Source organism: Pristiophorus japonicus, chromosome 15 (assembly GCF_044704955.1).
Source record: "Pristiophorus japonicus isolate sPriJap1 chromosome 15, sPriJap1.hap1, whole genome shotgun sequence".
Taxonomy (NCBI): domain Eukaryota; kingdom Metazoa; phylum Chordata; class Chondrichthyes; family Pristiophoridae; genus Pristiophorus; species Pristiophorus japonicus.
In genome coordinates, this window is record NC_091991.1 from 186,905,194 (window position 1) to 186,921,150 (window position 15,957).

Consider the following 15,957-nt stretch of genomic DNA (forward strand, 5'->3'; position numbering starts at 1 on the left):
GGGTTGGAAGGTGGGAGACAGACAGTAGGGATAAAGGGAACGTACTCTGATTGGAGTTTGTACAGAGCCTTGGTCCGACCCTGATCTGGAGTACTGCTTCCAGTTCTGGGTACCGTGCTACAGGCAGGATATATTGGCCTTGGAGGGCTACAGCACCAATTCACCAGAAGGATACCAGGATTGAGAGTTTGTATTCCCTCAAGTTTAGTAGGTTGAGGGGTGATCTAATTGAGGTGTTTAAAATTATAAAAGTATTCACTAGGGTAGATACAGAAAAAGTTTCCTCTGCTGGAGGAATTCAAAACAAGGGGGCACAATCTTAAAATTAGAGCTGGGACAGTCAATGAGTGAAATCAGGAACCACTTTTTCCACATAAGACTGAAAATTATAGATATTTATTGGGCGAAGGTATCAGGTTCGAGGGGGTGAAAGGCCTGCTCAAGTTCTTATGGGCCACACAGAAGCAAATTTAGAGCTCCAACTGCAAAGTAATATTAGGCATGATAGTCATCACCAGCAGGTAACAGAATGTAGTTTAAAGTTGATAAAAAGGCCACTTTTTATTTAAAATGAACTGTCACTCCCAATAACAATTAGGTCTGACAGGCAAAGGAAGAGCCTTCCCTACAAGCCGAGAGGGTGTTAGGATAAATCTGCAGCAATAAAGTCAATAGGAATGAGACAACCAGACCACAAATCTCCCAATGTTATAGATTTGAGTTAGTACCGAAAACGCTGAGTGTGTTCGCTCCACAGATGCTGCCTGACCAGCTGAGCGTTTCTAGCATTTTCTGTTTTAGTTTCTAAAAACATTCTAGTAAGACAGGCGTTCAAATGGTCACTTCTTAAATGATGAATGACATTAAAAGATCTGATAATTATCATTACAGGCAGGGAATGGGCTGGGAATAGAGTGGGCTCGGTGGTCCAAAGTGCCTTTTCTTTCTCTTGGATATGTCCAGCGATCAGAAGTGGCACTGATCAGCAAAGAGGAGTGAATCAGATTGCAAACCCAATGTCAACATTGAGTGCAGGACTGAGCCATGATGAGTTTACCTGCAGCACCACCTCCCCCCGGGACTGAGCCTCCCTGGGAGTGGCGGATGGACCCCAGACCGGGCCCTGGGAGTGAGCCCCGGGAGTGAGGGACGGAGCGTTACCTGCAGCACCACCTCCACGTCATACGAGTTGCCCTTGCTCTTCTGGTGGCCCCGGAAGCGGGAGCCGCTGTACAACAGCGTGGTGGCGACCCCGGGCTGCTGGGTGTTGATGGGGGGCGGCGGGATGAGCGAGGCGGACTCGGTGCGGACCGGCATGACGCTGTGCCCTGGGGCGGGCCGGAGCCAGGGCCTGGGCCGGGTGGGTATCCGGGCCGCCTCCGCCGCTTCTCCACAACCCCTGACAACGCGAGATGGCCGCGGGCCGCGGGCCTCCCACTGCCGCCCCCACACCAGCATCACCGCTCCCCATTGGCCCACGGCGCGCCGTCACCGCGCACCTGACCTGGCTGCGCCTTCTCATTGGCGGAGAGCCGAGGGCCAGGTCACAGTGGCCTGACGGCGAGCACGCTCACTGCGCCTGCGCGGCGCTCCCGGCGCATGCAGGGAGTTGTAGTCCGCGCTCTGACGCTGCTCCGTGAAGCCACGTCCAACTGGCGGGAAAGGCCGTGACGGGATGTGGGCGTGGCCTGCGCTTATTGTCCGGCGCCGGGGAGGGTGAGAGTGAGGGAGGGGTGCGGGAGGTGAGCTGCCGCCTTGAACCGCTGCGGCCCGTGTGGTGAAGGAGGGAGTCCCAGGATTGTGACCCAGGACGATGAAGGAAGGCCGATATATTTCCCAGTCAGGGCGGTGTGTGACTGGGAGGGGGAGGGGTTCCCATGGGCCTGCTGCCCCTGTCTCGGGGTAGAGGCCGCGGGTTAGGGAGGTGCTGCGCCGTGTAGATGGTGCACACTGCAGCCACGGTGCGCCGGGGGGTGGGGGGAGTGAGTGTTGACGGTGGGGAATGGGGGGCTGCTTTGTCCTGGATGGTGTCGAGCTTCTCGAGTGTTGGAGCTGCACCATCCAGGCAAGTGGGGAGTGTTCCCTCACACCCTGACCTGTGCCTTTAGATGGTGGAAAGGCTTTGGGGAGGCCTAGACTAATGATCTGGAGACATGAGTTCAAGTCGCACCGTGTTAGTTAATTAAATAAACCTGGAATTAAAAAGCTCGTGCTAGTAATGGTGACCATGAAATGACCAGATTGATGTAAAAACCCATCTGGGTCGCTGATATCCTTCAGGGAAGAAAAAGATAGAAATTTAAAGCACAGATTGAGGCCAATCATGTCTGTGCCAGTCGAAAAAGAACTAATCCCACTTTCCAGCTCTTGGTCCGTAGCCCTGTAGGTTATGGCACTTCAGGTACTTCTTAAAGGCAAATGAGGGTTTCTGCCTCTACCCCCCTTTCAGGCAGTGAAATCCAGGCCCCCACCACCCTCTGGGTGAAGACATTTCTACCTTCAAGAGTGGAAGCAGAGCAGAGGGGCAGTGGCCGGGAGCAGGAGCAGAGGGCCAATGGCCGGGAGCGGGAGCAGGAGCAGAGCGAACAGCCGGGAGCAGGAGCAGAGTGAACGGCCGGGAGCAGGAGCAGAGCGAACGGCCGGGAGCGGGAGCAGAGCGAACGGCCGGGAGCAGGAGCAGAGTGAACGGCCGGGAGCGGGAGCAGAGGGCCAATGGCCGGGAGCGGGAGCAGAGGGCCAATGGCCGGGAGCGGGAGCAGAGGGCCAATGGCCGGGAGCGGGAGCAGAGGGCCAATGGCCGGGAGCGGGAGCAGAGGGCCAATGGCCGGGAGCAGAGCGAACGGCCGGGAGCGGGAGCAGAGGGCCAATGGCCGGGAGCGGGAACAGAGCAAACGGCCGGGAGCGGGAACAGAGCGAACGGCCGGGAGCGGGAGCAGAGCGAACGGCCGGGAGCGGGAGCAGAGGGGCAGTGGCCGGGAGCAGGAGCAGTGAACGGCCAGGAGCAGGGGAGCGGGAGCAGAAGGCCAATGGCCGGGAGCAGGAGCAGAGCGAATGGCCGGGAGCAGGAGCAGAGCGAACGGCCGGGAGCTGGAGCAGAGGGCCAATGGCCGGGAGCGGGAGCAGAGCGAATGGCCAGGAGCGGGAGCAGAAGGCCAATGGCCGGGAGCGGGAGCAGAGCGAACGGCCGGGAGCTGGAGCAGAGGGGCAGTGGCCGGGAGCAGGAGCAGAGTGAACGGCCAGGAGCAAGAGCAGAGGGCCGGGAGCAGGAGCAGAGCGAATGGCCAGGAGCGGGAGCAGAAGGCCAATGGCCGGGAGCAGAGCGAATGGCCGGGAGCAGAGCGAACGGCCGGGAGCAGGAGCAGAGGGGCAGTGGCCGGGAGCAGGAGCAGAGCGAACTGCCGGGAGCTGGAGCAGAAGGCCAATGGCCAGGAGCGGGAGCAGAGCGAACAGCCGGGAGCAGGAGCAGAGGGGCAGTGGCCGGGAGCAGGAGCAGAGCGAACGGCCAGGAGCAGGAGCAGAGCGAACGGCCGGGAGCAGGAGCAGAGGGCCAATGAGCGGGAGCAGAGCGAACGGCCGGGAGCTGGAGTAGAAGGCCAATGGCCAGGAGCGGGAGCAAAGCGAACAGCCGGGAACAGAGGGCCAATGGCCGGGAGCGGGAGCAGAGGGGCAGTGGCCGGGAGCGGGAGCAGAGCGAACGGACCTATGAGGGGAAATTATTTAAATAAAATATAACAAAGATGGCAGGGCAGGTGATGTGTTGCAGCTGTAGCATATGGGAGCTTGTGGACACCACTTCGACCACGCCTGCAGCAAGTGTTTGTGGCTCGAGGAGCTTCGGCTCTGTGTTGATGAACTGGAGTCCAAGCTTCAGACATTACTATCCATCAGGGAGGGGGAGAGTTACCTGATCTGTTTGTTCCAGCAGGCAGTCATATCCCTTAGGTTAAATACTTCAAATTTGGTCCGTGGTCAGGGACAGGAGGGTGTGAGGGATAGGGGACTATAAGTGAGGCAAGTATTGGGATCCAGTAGGTAGCATTGAAGGAGCCTCAGCCCTTGCTCTTGTCCAACAGGTACGAGGTTCTTGCTCCCTGGGTGGACAAGAGCAGGGACTGCAGGGAGGATGAGCAAACTGACCACAGCACTGTGGTACAGGGGGCTATTCAAGTTGGGGGAAATTAAAAGAAATGTAGTGGTAGGGGACAGTATAATTTGGGGGATAGAGGTATAATTTGAGGTGGAGCCTGCCGTTTATGCCAAAAAATGATGCCGCACCTGCGCATGCAAGACAAAAAAGTTATGTTTTTGACATCGTTGCAATGGAAGCGCATGTTCATTACATCTCAGATTTGGTGGCCATTCTTAAAGAGCCAATTGTGTGTGAGAACATTGAATGCTGTGTGACAGCATTGGAAAAATCTGATCTGCAGCAATACAAGATGCAACGCGGTGCAAGGACCAAGGAAGAAGTGGAGGCACTAGTTACTGTGAATGACAACAGATGGCGGGCGCCGGACACCAGCAGAGGTCACATAAAGAAATGGAACCAACTTGCAGAAGATTACTGTGAAATGGTGACCACCACGAGATCTGGAGGCCAGTGTAAAAAGAAGTGGCAGGACCTTGGTCAAGTAGTTAGTGTAAATAATATTTTCATTTATTCAATGGAATTGCAATTGTAAATGTGACCATCTGTATGTCTCACCCAGCAGAAAGACAACCTCTTTAAAAAGTTAGGTTTTCATCTTTGCAGAGGAAGGTGGCACATAATAAAAGGGAAAGAACTCTTAACAGCAGGAGACCCGGCAAATCTGTACCCACTGACACCCTTAGAAGAGAGGGTCGCTGCTTTGATGGGTCCTGCCTAGAGAAAAGCAATCACCACTGCACAAGCTGGGCCCACATTCAAGGGAGAGGGTAAGTCCTGCAAATTCATCGTGGTCCTTCAAATCAGCCTGCTGCCTGGCCTCCGATATGTGAGCCTACTCATGCCACCCATCCTGTCCCCTCCTCTGCTGCTAGCCATTTGACCATTTTGTTATGTTTTGCAGAACTTGAGGCCAACCCTGACAATGCAGCAGAAGATTCAGACGCGGACGAGCCTGAAGAGGAGAACATCTTTCAATTCAACCCTCCAGACCAAGAACATGGGGGGAGGGGGAGGGGATGGAGCTGGATGAAGCTCCCACTGTTTTACTCACTTTGGAGGAGGTGCCACTCATTGCGTTGAAAGCCCCTTCCGTGACTAGTGGTTTGAGTGTTGGTGGGACATTCCATGGTTTCCCAACTTCCGAGGTTGCGGGTCCCAGTGGTGTGGTGCAGTGAGGCATACCCAGGTCCCCACCTTCCGAGGTTGCGGGTCCCAGTGTTGGGGTACAGCGAGGCGCACCTGTGGGGAGGAGGGGAAGGAGAGCTCGACCATGCTCTCCTGAGGCGCAGGATCTAACGTGGTTCAGATGATGTCATTGAGTGCGGAGAGCATTGACCTTACCTGATTACTCCCAGATGCCATCAGTGGGTTGAGTGATGAGGTAGCGGGACTGTCGAGAGAAGTAACAGCAATGACACGAGAAATGGGAACGATGTCCAGGACGATCAGTGAGGGAATAATGGCCATGAGGGAGGGAATGTCAGAGGTAGTGCAAACCACATCACTGACCATGAGGGAGGGAATGTTGCAGGTCATTGAGACACTGTCAGGGTGCATGAGGGACGGCATGTTGGAGTTAGCTGATGCAATAAGAGAACATGCTCAGACCCTGCGGCCATTGACAGAATCAACTGCCACTCCCACTGCAATCCCCACACCAGCTTCTGAAGAGTCCAAAGCTGGGCCCTCCAACCTGCCACCAATGGCGCCCCCCCCCCCCCCCCCCCCAACAGGTGCGCAGTACCCAAGATCTTAGAAAGAATAAGCTTGGTGCCAAGCCCAGAAACACTGTGCCACCGCCTGCGGGCAGGCGCAGTGGGTGGTCTTAGAATAAGGGAGAGGAGAGATGGGTAGGTGCAGCCTTTCTTTGCTGCTGTTATTATTGTTGTTACTATTATAACTGTTCTCAAATTAAAAGTTTTTTGTAAGCTATGTAAATTTACAAGTTTAAAAGTTTGTAAGTGATCTTTAAGCTTTTAAGTGATCTTAAAGTAAAGTTTGATACAAGAATCATTTTATTTAAGTTAAGTATAAAAGAACTGTTTGTTAAACTTTTGAATAAAATATATTTTACATTAAAACTGTATCATTTCCATTATTTGTTCCATTAACACAACACAAAATTACGGAATAGCTCCAAACATGGTCCATGTGGAATAGTTGTCGCTGAGCCCTCAGGCATCAATAAAGCGTTCACGGATGAGCTGCTGGCGCAAGACTTGAGCAATTGTTAAAGGGGCCTTCTCCGCCGTCGTGCTCCAGCCTCAGGCACTTGCATGGCTTCCTCGTCCTCCTCCTTATCGTCATCCCCATCTTCCCCAACATCATCAGCCACTCTCACCGCAGGTGGGTCTTCCACTACCAGGTGCTGCTGCCTCATGATGGCTTAAGTTATGCAGCTTGCAGCACACAACAGTGAACTGACCGACTGTCATGTATGTACATTCTGTTTGTAGCCACCAGATGGTGCTGCTCAAGTAGAAAAGGCCAGCCATTTTGAGAGTCAGGCACTTTGGGCCTAAATAAAGCAGAGCCAAGGTTGTACCTTGCTTAGTTAAACAGTACTCCGTTTGTACCTTTATTGCATACATAACATTTGGCAGCGAGAATACAAGAACCTGTGCAAAATGAGCACGATTGGATTTTTAGAGCAATTCATGGAGGGAGAAGATTGGGCAAACTTTGTGAGCCGTTTGAACCAGTACTTCGTGGCCAGCAAAATGAAGGGAGTTGATGATGCAGATCGGCGCCGGGCCGTGTTCCTCACTGTGTGCGGTTCAAAGATCTACGGTCTGATAAAGAATCTACTCATGCCTAGTGATCCAACAGAGAAAACGTACGAGGAGTTGTGTACATTGGTACAGGAGCACCTCAAGCCAGACAATGGCATCATCATCTTGAGATACAGGTTTTATACACACGTTCGATTGGAGGGCCAGAGCACGGCAGAATTCGTTGCCGACCTGAGACGTCTAGCGGGACCGTGCAAGTTCGGGACGGTGTTGGCAGATATGCTGCGTGACTTCTTTGTTATCGGTGTCAACCACGAGGTGATCCTGCGCAAGCTTCTGGTGGTGGAGGAGTTGGATTTAAAAAGGGCCATCCAGATCGCTCAATCATGTATGATGACAGACAGGAATCTAAAGCAAATAGCGGTGAAGAACTGAACCTCGGCAAGTACTGTAAATGAAATTGATTCGGCATTCGGCAGAGCAGAACACGGCAGGGCCTACCGGCTGCATTCGCAAAACCTATGAATGCCCAAAGTCCGCCAGCGGGAACGTATCCAACTTCTCTGTGTTGGCGTTGTGGGGGATGTTACATATGTAAACCTTTAAATACTTTTTTTACCACCAGAGGGCTCATCCCCTGGAGTCCCAAGGAGCACCGGTATTTTTGGAGGCCTCACAGGCTGGAGAGGCACTCTGATGACCTGCAATAAAAGACTAATGTCACTCTTTACTTTGAGCTCACAGTATCTGGCCAGACTCTTTATTCATACACTACAACTGGTGACAACATACAGATGACGAACCCCACCGCAACGATGTAGAGAACAGTGGGCATCCTGGAGAAATCTTTGGAGGGAAATAATTGGGAAACCTTCGTGGAGCGACTCGACCAATACTTCGTGGCCAACGAGCTGGAAGGAGAAGCGAACGCTGCCAAACGAAGGGCGATCCTCATCACCGTTTGCAGGGCACTAACGTATGGCCTCATGAAAAATCTGCTTGCTCCAGCGAAACCCACAGAGAAATCGTATGATGATTTCTGCACACTGGTCCGGGAGCATCTTAAACCGAAGGAAGACATTCTGATGGCGAGGTACCAGTTCTACATGTGCAAGAGGTCTGAAGGCCAGGAAGTGGTGAGCTATGTCGCCGAGCTAAGACACCTTGCAGGCTATTGAGAATTTGAAGGACATCTGGAGCACATGCTCAGGGACGACTTTGTACTTGGCATTGGCCATGAAGTAATACTTCACAAACTTTTGACTGTAGAGACCCCAACCTTGAGTAAAGCCATAGCGATAGTCCAGGCGTTCATTGCCACCAGTGACAATACCAAGCAAATCTCTCAGCACAAGAGTGCTGCTACAAGTACTGTGAACAAAGTAATGATGTTTTCGAATTGTAACGTACAGGGCAGGCTTCACATGCCTGCAGCTGCACGTCCGCAGATGTCTCAGAGTCCACCATCAAGTGTGATGAATGCTAGGCCATTAACACCTTGTTGGCGCTGCGGGGGTGATGATCATTTCCATTCATGCCGCTTCAAAGGATACTTTTGCAAGGGCTGTGGAACAATGGGACATCTCTGACGTATGTGCAGGCGAGCTGCAAACCCTGTTAATCCTGCAAACCACCATGTTGCAGAGGAGAACAGATCCACGGTGGATAACGACGAACCAGAGCCTCAGACCGAGGTGGCAGAGATATATAGGGTTCACACATTTACCAAAAAGTGTCCCCCGATAATGCTGAAGGTTGAATTAAATGGACTTCCGGTGTCAATGGAGCTGGACACGGGCGCAAGCCAGTCCATTATGAGCAAAAAGACTTTCGATAAACTGTGGTGCAGCAAGGCCTCAAGGCCAGTCCTGACTCCCATTCGCACTAAACCGAGAACTTACACAAAGGAACTGATTCCCGTAATCGGCAGTGCTACAGTAAAGGTCTCCTATGATGGAGTGGTGCACAAGTTACCACTCTGGGTGGTACCGGGCGATGGCCCCACACTGCTCAGCAGGAGCTGGCTGGGGAAGATAGGCTGGAACTGGGACAACATCCGAGCGCTCTCGCCCGTCGACGACGCTTTGTGTGCCCAGATCCAAAACAAGTTCCCCTCGCTGTTCGAACCAGACTTTGGGAAGTTCCAAGGAGCAAAAGTGCAGATCCACCTAATTCCGGGGGCGCGACCCATCCATCACAAGGCGAGAACAGTACCGTACACGATGAGAGAGAGGGTGGAGATTGAGCTGGACCAGCTGCAACAAGAGGGCATCATTTCGCTGATCGAATTCAACAAGTGGGCCAGTCCGGTTGTTCCAGTCCTCAAGGGAGACGGCATCGACAGAATCTGTGGTGATTACAAAGTTACTATCAATCGTTTCTTCCTGCAGGATCAATACTCAGTACCAAAGGCAGACGACCTTTTTGCGACGCTGGCGGGAGGAATGACGTTCACGAAGCTGGACTTGACCTCGGCCTACATGATGCAGGAGCTGGAGGAATCATCGAAGGGCCTCACCTGATCAACATGCACAAAGGTCTCTTCATTTACAACAGATGCCCGTTTGGGATTCGATCAGCCACGGCGATATTCCAGAGAAACATGGAAAGTTTACTGAAGTCGGTCCCATGCACGGTGGTCTTCCAGGACGACATCTTGGTTACAGGTTGGGACACAGTCGAGTATCTGCAGAACCTGGAGGAGATTCTTAGTCTGCTTAATTGTGTGGGGCTCAGGTTAAAACGCTTGAAGTGCATTTTTCTGGCATCAGAAGTGGAGTTCCTGGGGAGAAGAATCGCGGCGGACGGCATCAAGCCCACCGATTCGCAGACAGGCAATTGAGAACGCACCGAGGCCACAGAACGTGATGGAGCTGCGGATGCTTCTCGGACTCCTGAACTACTCTGGTAACTTCTTACCGGGTCTCAGCACACTGTTAGAACCATTGCACGCTTGTCTGCGCAAAGGAGACGAATGGGCATGGGGTAAAAACCAAGAAAATGCCTTTGTAAAAGCTAGAAAATTGTTATGCTCAAACAAATTGCTTGTGTTGTATGATCCATGTAAACGTTTGGTACTAGCGTGTGATGCTTCGTCATATGATGTCGGATGTGTATTGCAACAAGCTAATGAATCTGGGAAATTGCAACCGGTTCTTATGCATCCAGAAGTCTGTCTAAGGCTGAGAGAGCCTACAGCATGATTGAAAAAGAAGCGTTAGTGAGTGTTTATGGGGTAAAGAAAATGCATCAATATCTGTTTGGGTTTAAATTTGAATTGGAAAGTGACCATAAACCACTGATATCCCTCTTTTCAGATAGCAAGGCGATAAATACGAATGCATCGACCCACATCCAGAGATGGGTGCTCACGTTGTCCGCATACAACTACGCCATCCGCCACAGGCCAGGCACAGAAAACTGCCGATACTCTCAGTAGGCTGCCATTGCCCACCACCGGGGTGGAAATGGCACAGCCCGTAGATTTAGTTATGGTAATGGAAGCATTCGAGAGTGAGCAATCACCTGTTACCGCCTGATAGATTAGAACCTGGACGAGCCAGGACCCCTTACTGTCCTTAGTAAAGAAAACTGTGTTTCACGGGAGCTGCTACAATGTCCCATTAGAAATGCAGGAAGAAATAAAGCCGTACCAGCGGCACAAAGCTGAAATGTCTTTACAGGTAGACTGCCTTCTGTGAGGTAATTGTGTAGTGGTGCCAAAAAAGGGCAGGGACACTATCATTAGTGATCTCCACAGTACCCGCCCAGGCATTGTAATGATGAAAGTGATAGCCAGATCCCACATGTGGTGGCCCGGTATCGATGCGGACTTAGAGTCCTGCGTGCACAAATGTAACACACGTTCACAGTTAAGCAATGCACCCAGGGAGGCACCACGAAGTTTATGGCCTTGGCCCTCCAAACCGTGGTCTAGGATCCATGTTAACTATGCAGGCCCGTTCTCAGGAAGAATGTTCCAAGTGGTTGTAGATGCGTACTCTAAATGGATAGAATGTGAGATAATGTCGGCAAGCACGTCTGCTGCCACCACTGAAATCCTGCGGGCCATGTTTGCCACGGACGGCCTGCCTGATGTCCTTGTGAGTGACAACGGGCCGTGTTTCATCAGTGTTGAGTTCAAAGAGTTCATGACTCGCAATGGGATCAAACATATCACATCTTCCCCGTTCAAACCAGCATCCAATGGTCAGGCAGAAAGAGCAGGACAAATAATCAAGCAAAGCTTGAAGAGAGTAACTGAAGGCTCACTGCAGACTCGCCTATCCCGAATTCTGCTTAGTTACCGCATGAGACCCCACTCACTCACTGGGATTCTACCCGCTGAACTGCTCATGAAAAGGGCACTTAAGACAAGGCTCTTGTTAGTCCATCCTGATCTACACGAACAGGTAGCAAGCAGGCGGCTTCAACAAAGTACATTTCATGATCGCGCAAATGTGTCATGTGAAATTGAGATTAATAATCCTGTACTTGTGTTGAACTATGGACAAGGTCCCAACTGGCTTCCCGGCACTGTCGTGGCCATAGAGGGGAGTAGGGTGTTTCGGGTCAAACTTTCAAATGGACTCATCTATAGGAAACACTTGGACCAAACCAAACTGAGATTCACAGACTATCCAGAACAACCCACATTAGACCCGACCTTTTTTGACCCTCCAACACACACACCAGTGGCAACCGACACCGCGGTTGACCACGAAGCAGAACCCATCACCCGCAGCAGCCCAGCAGGACTCACTACACCAGGCAGCCCAGGAAGGCCAGCTGCACAGCAGCCCAGTGAGGGCCCAACAAACGACTCACCAAAACCAACATTTGCACCGAGACGATGAACCAGGGAAAGAAAGGCCCCAGATCGACTCGCCTTGTAAATAGTTACACTATTGACTTTGGGGGGGAAGTGTTGTTATATATGTAAACCTGTAAATACCTTGTTTAACCACCAGAGCGCTCATCCCCTGGAGTCCCAAGGGATCCCACAATCCAACCGGTACTTAAGGAGGCCTCACAGGCTGGAGAGGCACTCTGGAGACCTACAATAAAAGACTACGGTCACACTTTACTTTGAGCTCACAGTATCTGGCCAGACTCTTTATTCATACACTACAGGGGAAATCATCGGCACCAGCAGTGCCGATTTAAGCAATGTAGTTGCAAAGGCTGTCTGAGAGTGGGGAATCTCCAGCACAATGAGCAAGGGAGCTGCGACATAACGTGTGGAGGATGAGAGTCAGACTAGTGCGGATCCGGATATGCAATCCGAGATGCCAGAGGAGGAAGTGTATGAACTGAACTCCTTCATAATGAAGAGTAAACCAATTTTGATTAACGTGAAGTTTAACGGGATACCGGTATCGATGGAACTGGACACGGAGGTGAGTCTATCGATCATGAATGAGAGGGCATTTAATAAGCTGTGGGATACTAAGACTGTGAGGCCCAGGCTGAGCCCTGTTAACTCCAAGCTGCGCACATACACCAAAGAACTGATAAAGGTGATTGGCAGTGCACAAATTAATGTGTCATATAACGGTGCGGTTCACGAGTTACCGCTGTGGATTGTTCCAGGCAATGGTCCAACGCTGCTCGGCAGGAGTTGGTTGGAGAAAATCAGATGCGACTGGAACGATATAAAGGCGTTGTCATTGGAGGAAGATACATGTGCCCAAGTATTGAGCAAGTTTCCCTTGCTGTTTGAACCGGGTATCGACAACTTCACGGGAGCCAAGGTGCAGATCCACGTTGTTATGCCTTTAGATGCTCTGATAATGACTCCATGAGGCAAAGTATTGCACTTGAACTGTAGTGACCTTAGTCCATTTAATATAACTCCAGAGTGATGATCGCACATGGTGGCCTGCCTTTTATACTAGGCCTGGCACACCTGTACAGGTAACCTACAAGTCTCCCACTACAGTGCCCTCTGCTGGCACATCTTAGTGACCATACAGCTGGTGTACAAGTTTCCCACAGTAGTGCCCTCTGGTGGCACATCATATGTAATAGTACAAGCAGTAAACATGTCTGGATACATGACATCACTCTCCCCCAAGTCCTTAGTGCAAATCGTCTTCATACATTGACTGTACTCTGGGCTTAGCTCTATCTGGTTGACCCTTGGAGGGTCGTTTCCATCTTGGGTGAGTCGGTGGTGTTTAGTTGGCAGTAGAGGTGCTGGTGGTTTCTGTTTGTGAATCCATGATTACTCCATTCTCTTCCCCCCACATATAGATTACATTCATATACATTCAAGTCCAGAAAAAAAAATTGCACTTAACATCATTACATTTGTGGTACAGTTGTGAGGCAAGTACATTTGACTGGTGAGATACATTCTTGATACATACTTGGAATTAGTACTGGTGTCAGCACCGGTGTGTGAGGGCAAGCTAGTTCCAGAACTGCCGGATGGTGTCCAGGTAGTCTGGTAGCGGCGCGGTGCCCAGTGCTGGCAGTGGAACCTGGTTGGCTCAAGTTGCCTGCTCTCGGGGCCTTTGCTGTTGCTCCTAGTGTCGGGCAGATTCACAGATGCCTGTGACCTCCCTGTCCTTTCCTTACGCCCCGGATCACTGCTGCTCCCTGAGGAGCAGTCGTCTAGCAGTGCACAGGGAACTGCTGACTCGCTTGCCTGGGCGTTAATTGGTTTGGGATCTTGATTGGTCCCGGTCCCATTTGGGAGAACCGTTGCGGGTGACCCTTTGTTCCCGGGTGTAGCCTTAGTGGCGATAGAGTCAGGGAAGGCGCAGTTTGCTCTTTCAGGCTCGTGGCGATTGGTGCCATCGAGTGCCTGAGAGGTAGAGCCAATCAGGGGCAGGGTATCGAAATCAGTGCCATTGCCCTCCTGAGATTGCTTGCTCTGCAGCTTGTCTATATTAGCTGCTTGTGGCCACACTCTGTGGTGCATCACTCTGGTCCCAGGGATGCAGGTTACAGCATTGAGTAGCCCGCTGGACCTGTGTGCTCCCGATGGGTGTTTGCTCGCTACATTATCTGAATACAGTTGAAATCCTTCATCGCACAACATTTCGTTACTCATTGTAGATAAACTGTAGCTCCGATCGCAATCACACGACTTTTCTTTGCTTATTACATGTATAAAACTTTGATCATCAATTACAAGCTTTACATTTAACTCACAGTTGCTGTTACATTGATTGAGAATGTGGAACTGTCCCTTTAAGTGTGATGGGTTGCTGGCCTCCTTTAAGAGAGCTTTGCCATCTTTACCCCAACCATCTTCTTTGCTTGGTGCCACATGTTGCTCCATCAGCGCTGCACCTCGTGGTCTGGCTGCCGCCATTTTTTTTCAACGGGTCACCTCGTGGTTTGGGTGCCATCTTTCTTCCATCCATGATGTCGACTGTTGTGATCCTCTTCTCCCCGGGAAGCTGGGAAGTCGCCTTTGGATCCGATTTTCTTCCTCCAGAATCCTGCCACTGGAGCCTGGAAGGTGCGTTCGGGTCGTCTCAGCTGGATCATCTTCACGCAGTCGTGCTGAGCGGTCTGTGCCTCGGGTGCTGTGTTGGTCTGCTCTCTGGTGCCGGATCCAACCTCAGGTGGGGGCTTGCGTTGCCTCTGAGCATGGGGGATGTCGATTGCTGGAGGGATGAAATCTAATGGATCTTCACCATCCACCTTCTTCCGAGTAGCATTGGTCCATCACCTGCAACAATCCACAGTGGTAACTTGTGCCATCATGGAGTACCTTTACATCTGCACTACCAACGGCTGGGATAACTTCATCGGTGTAAGTGCGCAGCTTTGCCTGAATCGGGACCAACTTGGGTTGTTCAGCTTGATTGTCTCATAGCCTCTCAAAGGCTTCTTGATTCATTACTGACAGGCTCGCCCCTGTATCCACCTCCATGAAGACTGGAGCGCCGTTTATCTCGACTTCCATTCTCAACGGGGAATATTCTGTGGTGCAGGTAAACATTCCATACACCTCATCGTGGGGCTGAGCTGCCTCTCTGATCACTTCTTCATAATCCGCGTTGGATTGATGGCCCTCTGCAGATTCTTCATCAACATGGTGAGTCCTATTTCTTTTACACATTCACTGGAGCTGACCCTTTGTGCTGCACCCTTTGCACATATAGTCCTTAAAATGGCACTGGTGAGCCCGGTGATTTCCTCCGCAACGCCAGCATGGTGTGAACCGATTAGCCCCCCTCGGCGGACTCAGAGTTAAGGTACTCGGGGGCCTGTTCGCTCTCCCCTGAGGAGATTCACGTTCTACAGTCCAGCCTCTAAAAGGCACCAGTCTGTGTACAGTACTTGCCGGGTTTGAGTCCTGAGGATGAATCATCCGCCTAGAGCCGCAGGTCGAGGTCGTGAATGCCTGGCTCATGGTGATGGCCTTCTGCAGTGTGACTGTGGTATCCGCAGATAGTAGTCTGTGAAGAAGGCCCTCGTGTCCGATTCCGATGACAAAGATATCCCGCAGCACTTCGGTGAGGTATTCGCCGAAATCACACGGTGCCGCCAGCCTCCTGAGGTCTGCAGCATATTTTGCGATTTCCTGGCCTTCAGGCCGTCGGTGGGTGTAAAACCGGTGTCTGGCTGTGAGGATGCTCTCTTTGGGCTTGAGTTGTTCTTGGATAAGCGTTACAAGCTCCTCGTATGTCTTGGTTGTTTTCTTCGCTGGTGCCAGCAAGTCCCTGACGAGGCCATAGACGGTGGGCCCACAACTGGTGAGCAGGATAGCTCTGCGTTTATCAGCCGGTGTGGCCGGATCATCGCCTGCCAGGTCATTTGCTGTGAAGAAATGGTTGAGCCTCCCCACAAAGGTATCCCAATCATCCCCATAGGCGAACTGCTGCAACGTACCAAAGTTAGCCTTTTTCGCGTGAAAGTCCGTAATCTCATCGCCAATTATTGTGTCTTTAGATGCTCTGATAACGACTCCATGAGGCAAAGTATTGCACTTGAACTGTAGTGACCTTCGTCCATTTAATATAACTCCAGAGTAATGATCACACATGGTGGCCTGCCTTTTATTCTAGGCCTGGCACATCTGTACAGGTAACCTACAAGTATCACACTGCAGTG

General features: G+C 51.6%; 1 protein-coding gene across 2 annotated transcripts in view; it reads right to left on the reverse strand.

Moving 5' to 3' along the window:
- The window catches only part of gid4 (GID complex subunit 4 homolog), a 101,937-nt gene extending 100,476 nt beyond the window's left edge, over window positions 1-1,461 (reverse strand). For both annotated transcript variants that reach the window (XM_070901491.1, XM_070901490.1), the window contains exon 1: window positions 1,162-1,461. In XM_070901491.1, coding sequence (XP_070757592.1) covers window positions 1,162-1,458 — 297 coding nt within the window. In that variant the 5' untranslated portion in view covers window positions 1,459-1,461. The remainder of the gene's footprint in view (window positions 1-1,161) is intronic.
- Window positions 1,462-15,957: the final 14,496 nt, after the last annotated feature.